The 15,834-nt window shown below is 51.9% G+C and overlaps 1 protein-coding gene across 3 annotated transcripts in view; it reads left to right on the top strand.

Annotated features, from left to right (window-relative positions):
• Positions 1–15,834, top strand: part of LARP1 (La ribonucleoprotein 1, translational regulator) — a 130,193-nt gene that overhangs the window by 80,475 nt on the left and 33,884 nt on the right. For 2 of the 3 annotated variants that reach the window (XM_075344310.1, XM_075344312.1), the window contains exons 9-15: positions 3,775–3,949; positions 4,195–4,367; positions 5,799–6,188; positions 10,206–10,329; positions 10,572–10,777; positions 11,856–11,962; positions 12,071–12,228. In XM_075344310.1, the coding sequence (XP_075200425.1) occupies positions 3,775–3,949; positions 4,195–4,367; positions 5,799–6,188; positions 10,206–10,329; positions 10,572–10,777; positions 11,856–11,962; positions 12,071–12,228 (1,333 nt within the window). The remainder of the gene's footprint in view (positions 1–3,774; positions 3,950–4,194; positions 4,368–5,798; positions 6,189–10,205; positions 10,330–10,571; positions 10,778–11,855; positions 11,963–12,070; positions 12,229–15,834) is intronic. The other variant, XM_075344311.1, reaches the window with a different exon arrangement.

Here is a 15,834-nt window from a genome sequence, read left to right as displayed (position 1 = left end):
TTTTGCGACGACTGGCTGCCACAGGTACAAGACCGTTGGGTGAGAGACATTCTGTCTCACGGTTACAGGATAGAGTTCAGCTCTCGTCCTCTGACTCGATTCTTCAGAACATCTCCGCCCCCCGAGCGAGCCGATGCTCTTCTGCAGGCGGTGAGCACTCTGAAGGCAGAAGGAGTGGTGATCCCTGTTCCTCTTCAGCAACAGGGTCACGGTTTTTACTCCAACTTGTTTGTGGTGCCAAAAAAGGACGGATCTTTCCGTCCTGTTCTGGACCTAAAACTGCTCAACAAACACGTAAAAACCAGGCGGTTCCGGATGGAATCGCTCCGCTCCGTCATCGCCTCAATGTCCCAAGGAGATTTCCTAGCATCAATCGACATCAAAGATGCTTATCTCCACGTACCGATTGCACCAGAGCATCAGCGCTTCCTGGGGACGAACACCTTCAGTTCGTGGCACTGCCTTTCGGCCTGGCGACAGCCCCACGGGTTTTCACCAAGGTCATGGCAACAGTGGTAGCAGTCCTACACTCTCAGGGACACTCGGTGATCCCTTACTTAGACGATCTGCTTGTCAAGGCACCATCTCGAGTGGCATGCCAACACAGCCTGAACATTGCTCTGGAGACTCTCCAGAGATTCGGGTGGATCATCAATTTCCCAAAGTCAAATCTGACACCGGCCCAATCACTGACATATCTCGGCATGGAGTTTCATACTCTCTCAGCGATAGTGAAGCTTCCGCTGGACAAACAGCGTTCACTACAGACAGGGGTGCAATCTCTCCTGCAAGGCCAGTCACACCCCTTGAGGCGCCGCATGCACTTCCTAGGGAAGATGGTGGCAGCAATGGAGGCAGTTCCTTTTGCGCAGTTTCATCTGCGTCCACTTCAATGGGACATTCTCCGCAAATGGGACAGGAAGTCGACGTCCCTCGACAGGAACGTCTCCCTTTCTCAGGCAGCCAAAGCCTCCCTTCGGTGGTGGCTTCTTCCCACTTCATTGTCGAAGGGGAAATCCTTCCTACCCCCATCCTGGGCGGTGGTCACGACGGACGCGAGCCTGTCAGGGTGGGGAGCGGTCTTTCTCCACCACAGGGCTCAGGGTACCTGGACTCAGCCAGAGTCCTCCCTTCAGATCAATGTTCTGGAGATAAGGGCAGTGTATCTTGCCCTAAAGGCGTTCCAGCCGTGGCTGGAAGGCAAGCAGATCCGAATTCAGTCGGACAACTCCACCGCGGTGGCATACATCAACCACCAAGGCGGAACACGCAGTCGGCAAGCCTTCCAGGAAGTCCGGCGGTTTCTGCTGTGGGTGGAAGCCACAGCCTCCACCATATCCGCAGTTCACATCCCGGGCGTAGAAAACTGGGAAGCAGACTTTCTCAGTCGCCAGGGCATGGACGCAGGGGAATGGACCCTTCACCCGGACGTGTTTCAAGAGATCTGTTGCCGCTGGGGGATGCCGGACGTCGACCTAATGGCGTCCCGGCACAACAACAAGGTCCCGGCATTCATGGCACGGTCTCAAGATCACAGAGCTCTGGCGGCAGACGCATTAGTTCAGGATTGGTCGCAGTTTCAACTGCCTTATGTGTTTCCTCCTCTGGCACTGCTGCCCAGAGTGTTACGCAAGATCAGGTCCGACTGCCGCCGCGCCATCCTCGTCGCTCCAGACTGGCCGAGGAGGTCGTGGTACCCGGATCCGTGGCATCTCACGGTGGGCCAACCGTGGGCACTACCAGACTTGCTGTCTCAAGGGCCGTTTTTCCATCTGAATTCTGCGGCCCTCAACCTGACTGTGTGGCCATTGAGTCCTGGATCCTAGCGTCTTCAGGGTTATCTCAAGAGGTCATTGCCACTATGAGACAGGCCAGGAAACCAACGTCCGCCAAGATCTACCACAGGACGTGGAGGATATTCTTATCCTGGTGCTCTGATCAGGGTTTTACTCCCTGGCCATTTGCCTTGCCCACTTTTCTTTCCTTCCTTCAATCCGGATTGGAAAAGGGTTTGTCGCTCGGCTCCCTTAAGGGACAAGTCTCAGCGCTCTCTGTGTTTTTTCAGAAGCGCCTAGCCAGACTTCCACAGGTACGCACGTTCCTGCAGGGGGTTTGTCACATAGTCCCTCCTTACAAGCGTCCGTTAGAACCCTGGGATCTGAACAGGGTGCTGATGGCTCTTCAGAAACCACCTTTTGAGCCAATGAAGGATATTTCTCTTTCACGCCTTTCGCAGAAAGTGGTCTTCCTAGTAGCAGTCACATCACTTCGGAGAGTGTCTGAGCTAGCAGCGCTGTCATGCAAAGCCCCTTTCCTGGTGTTTCACCAGGACAAGGTGGTTCTGCGTCCGGTTCCGGAATTTCTCCCTAAGGTGGTATCCCCCTTTCATCTCAATCAGGATATCTCCTTACCTTCTTTTTGTCCTCATCCAGTTCACCAATGTGAAAAGGATTTGCACTTGTTAGATCTGGTGAGAGCACTCAGACTCTACATTTCTCGTACGGCGCCCCTGCGCCGCTCGGATGCACTCTTTGTCCTTGTCGCTGGCCAGCGTAAAGGGTCACAGGCTTCCAAATCAACCCTGGCTCGGTGGATCAAGGAACCAATTCTCGAAGCCTACCGTTCTTCTGGGCTTCCGGTTCCCTCAGGGCTGAAGGCCCATTCTACCAGAGCCGTGGGTGCGTCCTGGGCTTTGCGGCACCAGGCTACGGCTCAGCAGGTGTGTCAGGCGGCTACCTGGTCGAGCCTGCACACTTTCACGAAACACTATCAGGTGCATACCTATGCTTCGGCAGATGCCAGCCTAGGTAGGCGAGTCCTTCAGGCGGCGGTTGCCCACCTGTAGGAAGGGGCCGTTTTACGGCTCTATTACGAGGTATTATTTTACCCACCCAGGGACTGCTTTTGGACGTCCCAATTGTCTGGGTCTCCCAATGGAGAGACAAAGAAGAAGGGAATTTTGTTTACTTACCGTAAATTCCTTTTCTTCTAGCTCCAATTGGGAGACCCAGCACCCGCCCCTGTTCCCTTCGGGCTGTTGTTCTTTGTGTACACATGTTGTTCATGTTGAATGGTTTTCAGTTCTCCGAACTTCCTTCGGATTGAATTTACTTTAGACCAATTTATAAGTTCCTCCTTCCTGCTTTTGCACCAAAACTGAGGAGCCCGTGATGCACGGGGGGGTGTATAGGCAGAAGGGGAGGGGTTTACACTTTTAAGTGTAATACTTTGTGTGGCCTCCGGAGGCAGAAGCTATACACCCAATTGTCTGGGTCTCCCAATTGGAGCTAGAAGAAAAGGAATTTACGGTAAGTAAACAAAATTCCCTTCTTTCCCTTCCTGCCGCCGCTCGCGCCTTTTTCCCTTCCTGCCGCCGCTCTCGCCTTTTTCCCTTCCTGCCCCCGCTCTCGCCCTTATCCCTTCCTGTCCCCGCTCTCGCCTTTATCCCTTCCTGCCCCCGCTCTCGCCTTTATCCCTTCCTGCTCCCGCTCTCGCCTTTATCCCTTCCTGCTCCCGCTCTCGCCTTTATCCCTTCCTGCTCCCGCTCTCGCCTTTTTCCCACCCTCGTGCCGCCGCCCCTTCCGTTCCCCACCCTCGTGCCGCCGCCCCTTCCGTTCCCCACCCTCGTGCCGCCGCCCCTTCCGTTCCCCACCCTCGTGCCGCCGCCCCTTCCGTTCCCCACCCTCGTGCCGCCGCCCCTTCCGTTCCCCACCCTCGTGCCGCCCCTTTTTCGTCCCTCATTTTGGCATGTATTTATTTATTTTTTTTCTTTAGGCATTAAAAGATAGTAAAGTTGTCGAAATAAAGGACGAGAAGATCAGGCGAAAAGAGGCCCCCGATGCTTGGCCTCTGCCTGGTCCGTCTCCAGCTGATGCTTCTCAGACGGACTTCACCCAACTCATCAACTGCCCGGAGTTTGTGCCGAGACAAGGATACCAGAAAGAGACGGGTGAGCGCCTCTGCATGCACACTTTAGGTCTTGTGTTTCGCATTTGGCCTTGTTTTCCATAGCAACCAATCGGAATTTAGCTTTCATTTCTAAAACTACTCTGGAAAGATGAAAGCCGTGCTGTGATTGGTTGCTATAGGCAACAAGGCCTTCTTAGATAGGGGCGATAAATGAGACCTGTGATAAATTTATGGAGGTTCACCTTTATATTAATAAAGCTACATGACCCCATTTTCTGTTTTCAGAATCTGCACCTGGCTCTCCCCGCACCTCCAGCCCCACTATGGCTACCAAAACCGAGGAAGTAAGTAACTTAAAGACTATGCCAAAGGGGCTTTCTGCCAGTTTACCAGACCTGGACTCTGAGAGCTGGATAGAGGTGAAGAAGAGGCCTCGGCCATCACCCGCCAGAGCAAAGGTGCAATTTTACTTTTATCGGGCTAGTCATTCCCAACCTATGGTACTACAACTCCCAGCATGCCCCATCATGGTTGGGGGGACAACCCCTTTTTATGGCTCTGTTCACACCTGCACTGATAGCTTTGTTGTCCTGCTTCATTATAAAAATATAAGCGCTGGATTGGACGGACACAACACTGTGAGGGAAGCCCGTTGCTTTCAATGGGATTCCTTATGGTATCAATCATTTTACTAAACTGGGATTTTTGGATACTTTGTCCACCAAAATATAAGCATGTGTAGCCCGTAAATTGTGGGGAGAGATTGAGAGTACCTTTAAAAAAAAAAAAAAATATGAATGTCAGGCCGCGAGATGTAAACAGAAGGTTTGATGAATTTTTTTTTTTTTTTTTTTTGTGTCCATAAATTGATTGTCCGGGATTTTTTTTTTTTTTTCTTAGGGTCAGCAAATGGTGTAAAATTTAAAAAAAAACGCCTATTGACACATATAACTCTCATAGGGGTCCCTGCTAGTCTGTTTACTGCAGCAGATACATTCCATATATCTGTGACCGCTGCAGACAATCGCTAAGTGTCAGAATGTCTCAGTAGTGTAGTTTTAAGCTTTGGGCCTGTCGATTTTACACTTTTTTTTTTTTTTTTAGGTACCGTATTTTCCAGATTATAAGACGCATTTTGGGTGTGTCTTATAATCTGGGGGGGGTGCGTCTTATCATCCGGATATGGTTTACCAGAGCGGTGGTGGAGGGGGGGGTCACAGGAGGCAGGGTCGGCAATACTGATTGCTCAGAGGATGGGGGTGTCACTGCAGTGCAGTGCAGTGGAGCAGATCAGCAGGGGTCGGTGATGCGTGGGCGCAATTGATCTGACAGCAGGCTCCATTGAATTGCTCGCGGATGACCAGATTGACTTCAAGAAAATGGCTGCAGAGGCGGCTCATGCGCAGATAGGACTTTGTGGCCATTTTCCTGAAGTCCATATGCGCACGAGCCGCCTCCGCGGTCATTTTCTTGAACTCAATCTTGTCAACCGTGGACAATTCAATGGAGCCCGCAGTCCGCCAGCAGATCAATGGCGCCTGCTGCTGCGACACCCCCCCCCTTCCCCGAGCCTGTAGTGTCACCGACCCTCCATTCCACTGAGCCATGACAACCCCTCCTTCGAGCCGGCAAGATTGCCGACCCTGCCTCCTGTGACCCTCCTGAGCCGCTCCACCACCGCCGCTCCCCCCGGTGAGTATAAGACGCACTAGGATTATAAGACGGACCCTCATTTTAACACTAAACATTATTTTTTCCTCCTGTAAATTTGGGGGGGGGGGGCGTCTTATAATCTGGTGCGTCTTATAATTTGAAAAATACGGTATATCAGGCTGATGAAGGACACTATGAGCTTCCCATAATCCTCACCTATTTTTCCGTTGACCTAGAAGCCAGAGGACGTGAAGCAGCCGGTACCGCAGGCGTCTCCCGCCCCGGTGACGACCCCAAAACCACCCAAAGAGCAAGATGAGCCGGAAGAGCTGGACTTTATGTTCGATGAGGAGATGGAACAGATGGACGGCAGGAAGAACACCTTCACTGACTGGTCAGACGAGGACTCGGATTACGAGATCGACGACCGGGACGTGAACAAAATCCTTATCGTCACTCAGACCCCACCGTCGCTGCGCAAACACCCCGGGGGAGACCGCACCGGCAACCACACATCCCGGGCAAAGATGAGCTCCGAATGGGCCAAGGTGATAAACGATGGGCTCTACTACTACGAGCAGGACCTGTGGACGGAGCAGTTTGAGCCGGAGTATTCACAGATCAAGGTGAGTGAGGTGGACTCGTACCGAATATATATGTATAGCAGAGCTGTGATGGTTGTCAATGCACGGTATAGCATGGCTGAGATGGTAGTCGATGTACGGTGTAGCAGATTTACGATGGTGGTCAATGCACGGTGTAGCAAAGCTGCCATGGTGATTAGTGCACGGTATAGTGGAGCTGGGATGATGGTTGGTACACGGTATAGCAGAGCTATGATGGTGGTTGGTGCACGGTATAGCAGAGCTATGATGGTGGTTGGTGCACGGTATAGCAGAGCTGCTATGATGGTTGGTACACAGTATAGCAGAGCTGGGATGCTTGTTGGTGCACGGTATAGCAGAGCTGCTATGGTCGTCAGTACACTGTATAGCAGAGCTGGGATGCTTGTTGGTGCACGGTATAGTAGAGCTGGGATGCTTGTTGGTTCACGGTATAGCAGAGCTGCGATGGTGGTCAGTGCACGGTATAGCAGAGCTGGGAAGGTTGTTGGTGCACGGTATAGTAGAGCTGGGATGCTTGTTGGTGCACGGTATAGCAGAGCTGCGATGGTGGTCAGTGCACGGTATAGCAGAGCTGCTATGATGGTTGGTACACGGTATAGCAGAGCTATGATGGTGGTCGGTGCACGGTATAGCAGAGCTGCTATGGTCGTCAGTACACTGTATAGCAGAGCTGGGATGCTTGTTGGTGCACGGTATAGTAGAGCTGGGATCCTTGTTGGTGCACGGTATAGTAGACCTGGGATGCTTGTTGGTGCACGGTATAGCAGAGCTGCGATGGTGGTTGGTGCACGGTATAGCAGAGCTGGGATGCTTGTTGGTGCACGGTATAGCAGAGCTGGGATGCTTGTTGGTGCACTGTATAGCAGAGCTGGGATGCTTGTTGGTGCACGGTATAGTAGAGCTGGGATGCTTGTTGGTGCACGGTATAGTAGAGCTGGGATGCTTGTTTGTGCACGGTATAGTAGAGCTGGGATGCTTGTTGGTGCACGGTATAGTAGAGCTGGGATGCTTGTTGGTGCACGGTATAGTAGAGCTGGGATGCTTGTTGGTACACTGTATAGCAGAGCTGGGATGCTTGTTGGTGCACGGTATAGCAGAGCTGGGATGCTTGTTGGTGAACGGTATAGTAGAGCTGGGATGCTTGTTGGTGCACGGTATAGTAGAGCTGGGATGCTTGTTGGTGCACGGTATAGCAGAGCTGGGATGCTTGTTGGTGCACGGTATAGTAGAGCTGGGATGCTTGTTGGTGCACGGTATAGTGGAGCTGGGATGCTTGTTGGTGCACGGTATAGTAGAGCTGGGATGCTTGTTGGTGCACGGTATAGTAGAGCTGGGATGCTTGTTGGTGCACGGTATAGTAGAGCTGGGATGCTTGTTGGTGCACGGTATAGTAGAGCTGGGATGCTTGTTGGTGCACGGTATAGCAGAGCTGGGATGCTTGTTGGTGCACGGTATAGTAGAGCTGGGATGCTTGTTGGTGCACGGTATAGTAGAGCTGGGATGCTTGTTGGTGCACGGTATAGTAGAGCTGGGATGCTTGTTGGTGCATGGTATAGTGGAGCTGGGATGCTTGTTGGTGCACGGTATAGTAGAGCTGGGATGCTTGTTGGTGCACGGTATAGTAGAGCTGGGATGCTTGTTGGTGCACGGTATAGTAGAGCTGGGATGGTGGTCAGTGCACGGTATAGCAGAGCTATGATGGTGGTTGGTGCACGGTATAGAAGAGCTGCTATGATGGTTGGTACACGGTATAGCAGAGCTGCTATGGTCGTCAGTACACTGTATAGCAGAGCTGGGATGCTTGTTGGTGCACGGTATAGCAGAGCTGCTATGGTCGTCAGTACACTGTATAGCAGAGCTGCTATGGTCGTCAGTACACTGTATAGCAGAGCTGGGATGCTTGTTGGTGCACGGTATAGTAGAGCTGGGATGCTTGTTGGTGAACTATATAGCAGAGCTGGGATGCTTGTTGGTGCACGGTATAGCAGAGCTATGATGGTGGTTGGTGCACGGTATAGCAGAGCTATGATGGTGGTTGGTGCACTGTATAGCAGAGCTATGATGGTGATTGGTGCACGGTATAGTAGAGCTGGGATGCTTGTTGGTGCACGGTATAGCAGAGCTGCTATGATGGTTGGTGCATGGTATAGCAGAGCTATGATGGTGGTTGGTGCATGGTATAGCAGAGCTGCTATGATGGTTGGTACACGGTATAGCAGAGCTGGGATGCTTGTTGGTGCACGGTATAGCAGAGCTGCTATGATGGTTGGTGCATGGTATAGCAGAGCTATGATGGTGGTTGGTGCACGGTATAGCAGAGCTGGGATGCTTGTTGGTGCACGGTATAGTAGAGCTGGGATGCTTGTTGGTGCACGGTATAGTAGAGCTGGGATGCTTGTTGGTGCACGGTATAGTGGAGCTGGGATGCTTGTTGGTGCACGGTATAGTAGAGCTGGGATGCTTGTTGGTGCACTGTATAGTAGAGCTGGGATGCTTGTTGGTGCACGGTATAGTAGAGCTGGGATGCTTGTTGGTGCACGGTATAGTAGAGCTGGGATGCTTGTTGGTGCACGGTATAGCAGAGCTGGGATGCTTGTTGGTGCACGGTATAGCAGAGCTGGGATGCTTGTTGGTGCACGGTATAGTAGAGCTGGGATGCTTGTTGGTGCATGGTATAGTGGAGCTGGGATGCTTGTTGGTGCACGGTATAGTAGAGCTGGGATGCTTGTTGGTGCACGGTATAGTAGAGCTGGGATGCTTGTTGGTGCACGGTATAGTAGAGCTGGGATGGTGGTCAGTGCACGGTATAGCAGAGCTATGATGGTGGTTGGTGCACGGTATAGAAGAGCTGCTATGATGGTTGGTACACGGTATAGCAGAGCTGCTATGGTCGTCAGTACACTGTATAGCAGAGCTGGGATGCTTGTTGGTGCACGGTATAGCAGAGCTGCTATGGTCGTCAGTACACTGTATAGCAGAGCTGCTATGGTCGTCAGTACACTGTATAGCAGAGCTGGGATGCTTGTTGGTGCACGGTATAGTAGAGCTGGGATGCTTGTTGGTGAACTATATAGCAGAGCTGGGATGCTTGTTGGTGCACGGTATAGCAGAGCTATGATGGTGGTTGGTGCACGGTATAGCAGAGCTATGATGGTGGTTGGTGCACTGTATAGCAGAGCTATGATGGTGATTGGTGCACGGTATAGCAGAGCTGCTATGATGGTTGGTACACGGTATAGTAGAGCTGGGATGCTTGTTGGTGCACGGTATAGCAGAGCTATGATGGTGGTTGGTGCATGGTATAGCAGAGCTGCTATGATGGTTGGTACACGGTATAGCAGAGCTGGGATGCTTGTTGGTGCACGGTATAGCAGAGCTGCTATGATGGTTGGTGCATGGTATAGCAGAGCTATGATGGTGGTTGGTGCATGGTATAGCAGAGCTGCTATGATGGTTGGTACACGGTATAGCAGAGCTGGGATGCTTGTTGGTGCACGGTATAGCAGAGCTGCTATGATGGTTGGTGCATGGTATAGCAGAGCTATGATGGTGGTTGGTGCACGGTATAGCAGAGCTGGGATACTTGTTGGTGCACGGTATAGCAGAGCTGCGATGGTGGTCAGTGCACGGTATAGCAGAGCTATGATGGTGGTCGGTGCACGGTATAGCAGAGCTGCTATGGTCGTCAGTACACTGTATAGCAGAGCTGGGAAGGTTGTTGGTGCATGAAATAGCAGAGCTGTGCTGGCTGTAGGTGTTGATTCTTGTCGGTCACCTGCTCTCAGCACTTTCTAGCTCGGGCTAGTATAGCCGTGTGACCTGTCAATGGGCAGGTTCTAGGCCTGTGTAGCAGGATGCGGGTGCTGGGCATGATCCGTTTTGCAGTGGTGGGGCCCGGCACCAGGTACATTGTCCTGTCCATGAAGACTGGAGCAGATCACTCACTTCTCAGAGAGGTTAGGAGCCCGTTCTTCAGCGGATCCCCCCAATATAAATCTACGTCTTTTCTTATTGCAGCAAGAGGTAGAGAACTTCAAAAAGGTGAATATGATCAGCCGGGAGCAGTTCGACACGTTAACCCCCGAGCCCCCTGTCGATCCAAATCAGGAAGTTCCACCCGGACCCCCAAGATTCCAACAAGGTATTTAACTCCTTGCTAAAAATGTACCAAATGCTAAAAATGTGTGTCTCCATTAGCTTCCTTGCGTGCATTTCTCTATTGTCTCCACCAGAGGGCAGCAGATTTATATCTCTGCCCTGCAATACTGCTTATGACCAGCAGAGGGGGGATTTTCTGAATTTTAAAACGCAAAATTGACTTGTTTAAGGTTTTTAATGGGGAACGTCGAGATTTTATTCTTTGCTCTTGTTATTAACCTACAGTTCCCACAGATGCCTTGGCTAACAAGCTGTTTGGTGCTCCTGAACCCTCCACAATTGCCCGTTCCTTACCGACCACAGTCCCCGAATCTCCCAATTACCGCAATGCTCGGACGCCACGCACCCCACGGACGCCCCGGTTGAAAGATCCCACGCTTACTCCTCGGTTTTACCCTGTTGTGAAGGAGGGCAGGACGATCGATGCCAAGGTGAGGGTTTGGAATCATTGCTGTGTTCTTCTCGGTGCATAAACTACACATAGGGCAATGTCTGCCTGTGAGATCAACGTCCCTTTTAGTGGCCGGACCTATTCTGGTCTTTGATACCTCTGAACGTGAGATCTGAGTCAAAGGGGAAAATCTTTGAGTCACAATGGCTGCATTTATGCCTGGTTAGGTACTAAATTCTTTGAGCCATCCCCTTATTAAAGGAGCAATCTCATTTATCATCCATTCATAGGTAAGGTATAAATGTAGGATTGCTGGGACCCCCATTGATCCCAAAAAAGGGGTTCCAGTGTTTCAGTCAAGGGCTAGTGTGGGTGCATGAGCACCACTCCATTCACTTCTATGGGATCATGGATCATACATGTGCACTATTGCTACCATAGAAGTAAATTGGGCTCTGTGCACACTAGTGTTTCCCCATGTACATATGTAACCACCACTCCATTCACTTCTATGAGAAAAGTACTTCACGTGACAATTGCTCCCATTGAAGTGAATAGAATAGAGGTCATGCCCATACATTACTAGTCATGACTTCACGTAGCCTAAGAAGGCTTGGTGCAGATGTGAAGACCGACTGCAATAGATGCCCGGACTGGATGCAAGACCAGGTCTGCGCATACCGAATGGCACAGCTCTACATACTACACAATGGGGGAGACTGAAAACCTTTTTTGCTAGCGATTGAACCAAATGGATCACCCCTTTTAAGGGCCACATTCACTTTGCTCCTTGTGCCATTCAATGTCCACATTAATTAGTTGACCACAGCTTTTAGCAGTGGAGACTTCGTTGGACTCCTTTAACATCGTGGCATCTGGCTGGGGAAATTCTAAAGGGGTCTTCCGACTCTGGAAGGTCATATTGTAGCGAAAAAGAATATTCTCCCACTCCCAAAAAAAGAGCAGATCCCAAATATAGGGCGCAGTGGATTGCCCATTAACCCTAGAACGCATACCTGGGGCCTCGCAGGCCTGCTTGGTTACTTGTTTTCTATGGTAGATTTCTATGGTTGCGCGTTCTAGGGTTAACACCCCCTAAAATGTTTTCCGTTTTATAGACGCCACGAAAAAGAAAAACGCGCCACAGCTCCAACCCGCCCATGGAGTGCCACGTGGGGTGGGTAATGGATTCAAGGGAACATCGACCACGAACTGCCTCTGTGAGGTAAGTCAGGATCTGGAGGGCTTCCATATTTGTATGGAGATGAACCCCGCCGACTCGGGTCTGTCTATACATTCATCTCGTGACGGTTTTTCGTTTCTCCCCTTACAGCTCCAATGCCAGTCCCTCTGAGGGTGCTCCAGCGCTGAGCAACTATGGATGTACACCTCAGTCTTTGCCAAAGTTCCAGCATCCTTCTCACGAGCTGTTGAAAGAGAACGGCTTCACACAACACGTTTACCACAAGTACCGCCGACGTTGCCTTAATGGTGAGGAGGGCGCCATAGATGGCTGTAAAATAAAAAAATTAGATAGATTTTATTTTATTATTTATTAAAAAAAGTGTTTTTCTTCGGCGCTCCATTGGGAGACCCAGACGATTGGGTGTATAGTACTGCCTCCGGAGGCCACACAAAGCATTACACTAAAAAGTGTAAGGCCCCTCCCCTTCTGCCTATACACCCCCCGTGGGATCACTGGCTCACCAGTTTTCTGCTTTGTGCGAAGGAGGTCAGACATCCACGCATAGCTCCACTGTTTAGTCAGCAGCAGCTGCTGACTATGTCGGATGGAAGAAAAGAGGGCCCATACTAGGGCCCCCAGCATGCTCCCTTCTCACCCCACTTTTGTCGGGTGTTTGTTAAGGTTGAGGTACCCATTGCGGGTACGGAGGCTGGAGCCCACATGCTGTTTTCCTTCCCCATCCCCCCTCAGGGCTCTGGGCGAAGTGGGATCTTACAGGTCTCCAGGCACTGAGACCGGGCTCCATCCACAGACCCAGAGAACCTGCTGGATATGGAGCTGAGTATCGTCAGGGACAGGCCCTGCTACATTAAGGTACTCTGTGTCCCCGGGCAAGCGCGCACACACACACCAGCATTGCTGGGAGTGTTAGTGCGCCGGGGGCAACAGCGCGGAGCGCTCGTGCTATTATTCACTACAGCTTTGCTGAGTGACTTTATGTATTGGGAACTGCCGCGCCGGCCGCTGCTGGGTGTTTTTTACATTGTGGCGCGGCTGGGACTTGTGGTGCGCCGGGGACTTCCGCGCTGGCCGTGCACATGGACGGCCGCGCTTATTACGCGAGTCCCCGGCTTTGCGGCCTAGTTTTCGTTTCGTTCCCGCCTCCAGCCCTGCCAGTCAGGGGTGAGGCGGGACGCTGTACAGACAGTCAGCGCCGAGGGCTGGAGTCTGCTTTGCATTCTCCAGCCCCCTTCACTGGACACAGTGGGACGCCAGTTTCCCGCTCTTGTCTGGGGCACGCCCACGGCCTGCCCCTCGTCACACGAGCTGGAGAAGGACGCCGGCAGCCATTCCTGCACGCAGTCCGAGCTGGGGAACGGAGACATGCTCTGGGCAACCAGTCACAGGGCTCTGGCGACCACACACCCGCGTTATAGGCGGGCGGTAAGCAGCACCTGAAGTGCTGACCCCACTAAATACCGAAGTGTCCATTTGTAGTTTATGCTTGTATGCTATACACTGCACTGTACGGTCGCTATCTTTGGCTATATGCCCTCCTAGATGGCGAGATAACAGCAGCAAAAAAGCAAGGGTGCTAAGGCACAGGTTTTCTAGGCTGCTTGTATTGCATGCGCTGAAGTGTTCATTTGTACTTCATGCTTGTATGCTATACATTGCACTGTACGGTCGCTACTCTTGGCTATATTCTCCTAGAGGGCTGGACAACAGCAGCAAAAAAGCATGGGCGCCAAGGCACAGGCTTTATAGGCTGCTTGTATTGCATGTGCTGAAGTGTTAATTTGTGCTTATGCTTGTATGCTATACATTGCACTGTACGGTCGCTACTCTTGGCTGTATTCTCCTAGATGGCTGGACAACAGCAGCAAAAAAGCAAGGGTGCCAAGGCACAGGCTTTCTATGCTGCTTGTATTGCATGTGCTGAAGTGTTTATGCTTGTATGCTATACATTGCATAGATGGCTAGAATACAGCAGCAAAAAAGCAACACAGGCTTTCTATGCTGCTTTTACTGCATGTGATACTGTTCCACCGGCAGGTTCCACTGACCCCCATTGTGTGCAATGCTCCCCTGTAGCACTTGGTCAGCCGGGGTCTCTACTAGAGGTGGCCAAAGGAACCACCTGTGAACCCTGTCCAGGGACAGGGACGGAGTTGCAGTTTCGGCTGATAGATTGTCATGGGAGAGTGACTTGCAGTCCAGACAGGCCATGGGCAATCTTGATCATGGCTCCCTGGCCACCCTCATTTGGAACATAATCAGTGCTCCGGGGGGGTCCCAGGCATTCCAGGGTGAAGGCTCTGACACGGACGACAGTCCCAGACAGCCTAAGCGAGCTCGCTGGGAGCGGCACTCTGCTTCATCACTGGTCAAGGTCCCAGCGGGAGGACTCTCTGTATGATGAGGCAGACGTAGCTGATCAGGACTTTGATCCTGACACCGCTCTCAATCCGGATACACCGGATGGTGACGCCATAGTGAATGATCTTATAGCGTCCATCAATGGAATGTTGGATATTTCTCCCTCAGCTCCCCCAGTGGAGGAGTCAGCTTCACAGCAGGAGAAATCTTTTTTCAGTATCTCATGCGTATATTGAGTACTTTTCTGGCCACGCTGACTTCAGAGAAGCAGTTCAGAAACACCACGCTTACCAGATAAGCGTTTTCTCCAAACGTATTAAGGATACACGTTATCCCTTCCCCCTGACGTGGTAAAGCGCTGGACCCAGGGTCCAAAGGTGGATCCCCCAATCTCCAGGCTTGCGGCTAGATCCATAGTTGCAGTGGAGATGGGACGTCACTTAAAGATGCCATTGACAGACAGATGGACCTCTGGTTGAAATCTGTCTGTGAAGCTATCAGCGTGTCGGTTGCTCCGGCATTCGCAGCCGTATGGGCACTCTAAGATTTTTCAGCTGGTCTTGCGCAGCTGGTCTTGAGCACATGTACATCTGTGCCGCAGGTGGTGTCCTTAACCTCGCAATGTCTGCATTGCGACTTACCCTAGTAATGCTGTCCTGGGGGGACAGTCGAGGTTTCGGTCCTCCCCAGGCTCGGGCAGGTCCCAATTGTCCTCGCCCAAAAGGGCTCAAAATGCTCAGAGGGGCTCAAATTCCGGCCGGGCTCAATCACGCCCAAGGAAGGCTGCAGGAGGAACCGCTACCAAGGCGGTCTCCTCATGACTTCAGCTCTCTCTCTCCGCATCCGCGGTTGGTGGCAGACTCTCCCGCTTGGCGACATTTAGCTGCCGCAGGTCACAGACCGGTGGGTGAGAGACATTGTGTCTCACGTGTACAGGACATTCCCCCCCCCCCACCGAGCCGATGCTCTTCTGCAGGCAGAAGGAGTGGTAATCCCTGTTCCTCTTCAGGAACAAGACACGGTTTTTTCCTCCAATCTGATTGGGGTGCCAAAAAAGGGTGGCTCTTTCCGTTCCGATCTGGACCTAAAACTGCTCACCAAGCACGTGAAGGCCAGGCGGTTCCGGATGTAACCCTCCGCTCCGTCATTGCCTCAATGTCTCAAGGAGATTTCCTAGCATCAATAGATACAGGATGCTTATCTCCACGTGCCGCTTGCTCCAGAGCACTAGCGTTTGCTACGTTTCGTTATTGAAGACGAGCATCTTCAGTGCGTAGCCCTGCCCTTCGGTCTGGCGACAGCCCTACGGGTTTTCACTAAGTTCAGGGCAGCAGTGGGAGCAGTCCTGCACTCTCAGGGTCACTCTGTGATCCTTACTGGGACGATCCACTTGTCAAGGCACCCTCTCAAGAGGCATGCCAACACAGCCTGAACGGGGCGCTGGAGACTCTCCAGAGTTTCGGGTGGATCATCAACTTTTCAAGGTTACATCGGGCACCGACCCAATCGCTGACATATCTGGGCATGGAGTT

The sequence above is a fragment of the Anomaloglossus baeobatrachus genome, chromosome 4, assembly GCF_048569485.1.
Source record: "Anomaloglossus baeobatrachus isolate aAnoBae1 chromosome 4, aAnoBae1.hap1, whole genome shotgun sequence".
Classification (NCBI taxonomy): Eukaryota; Metazoa; Chordata; class Amphibia; order Anura; family Aromobatidae; genus Anomaloglossus; species Anomaloglossus baeobatrachus.
This window is presented reverse-complemented; position numbering and strand designations above follow the sequence as displayed.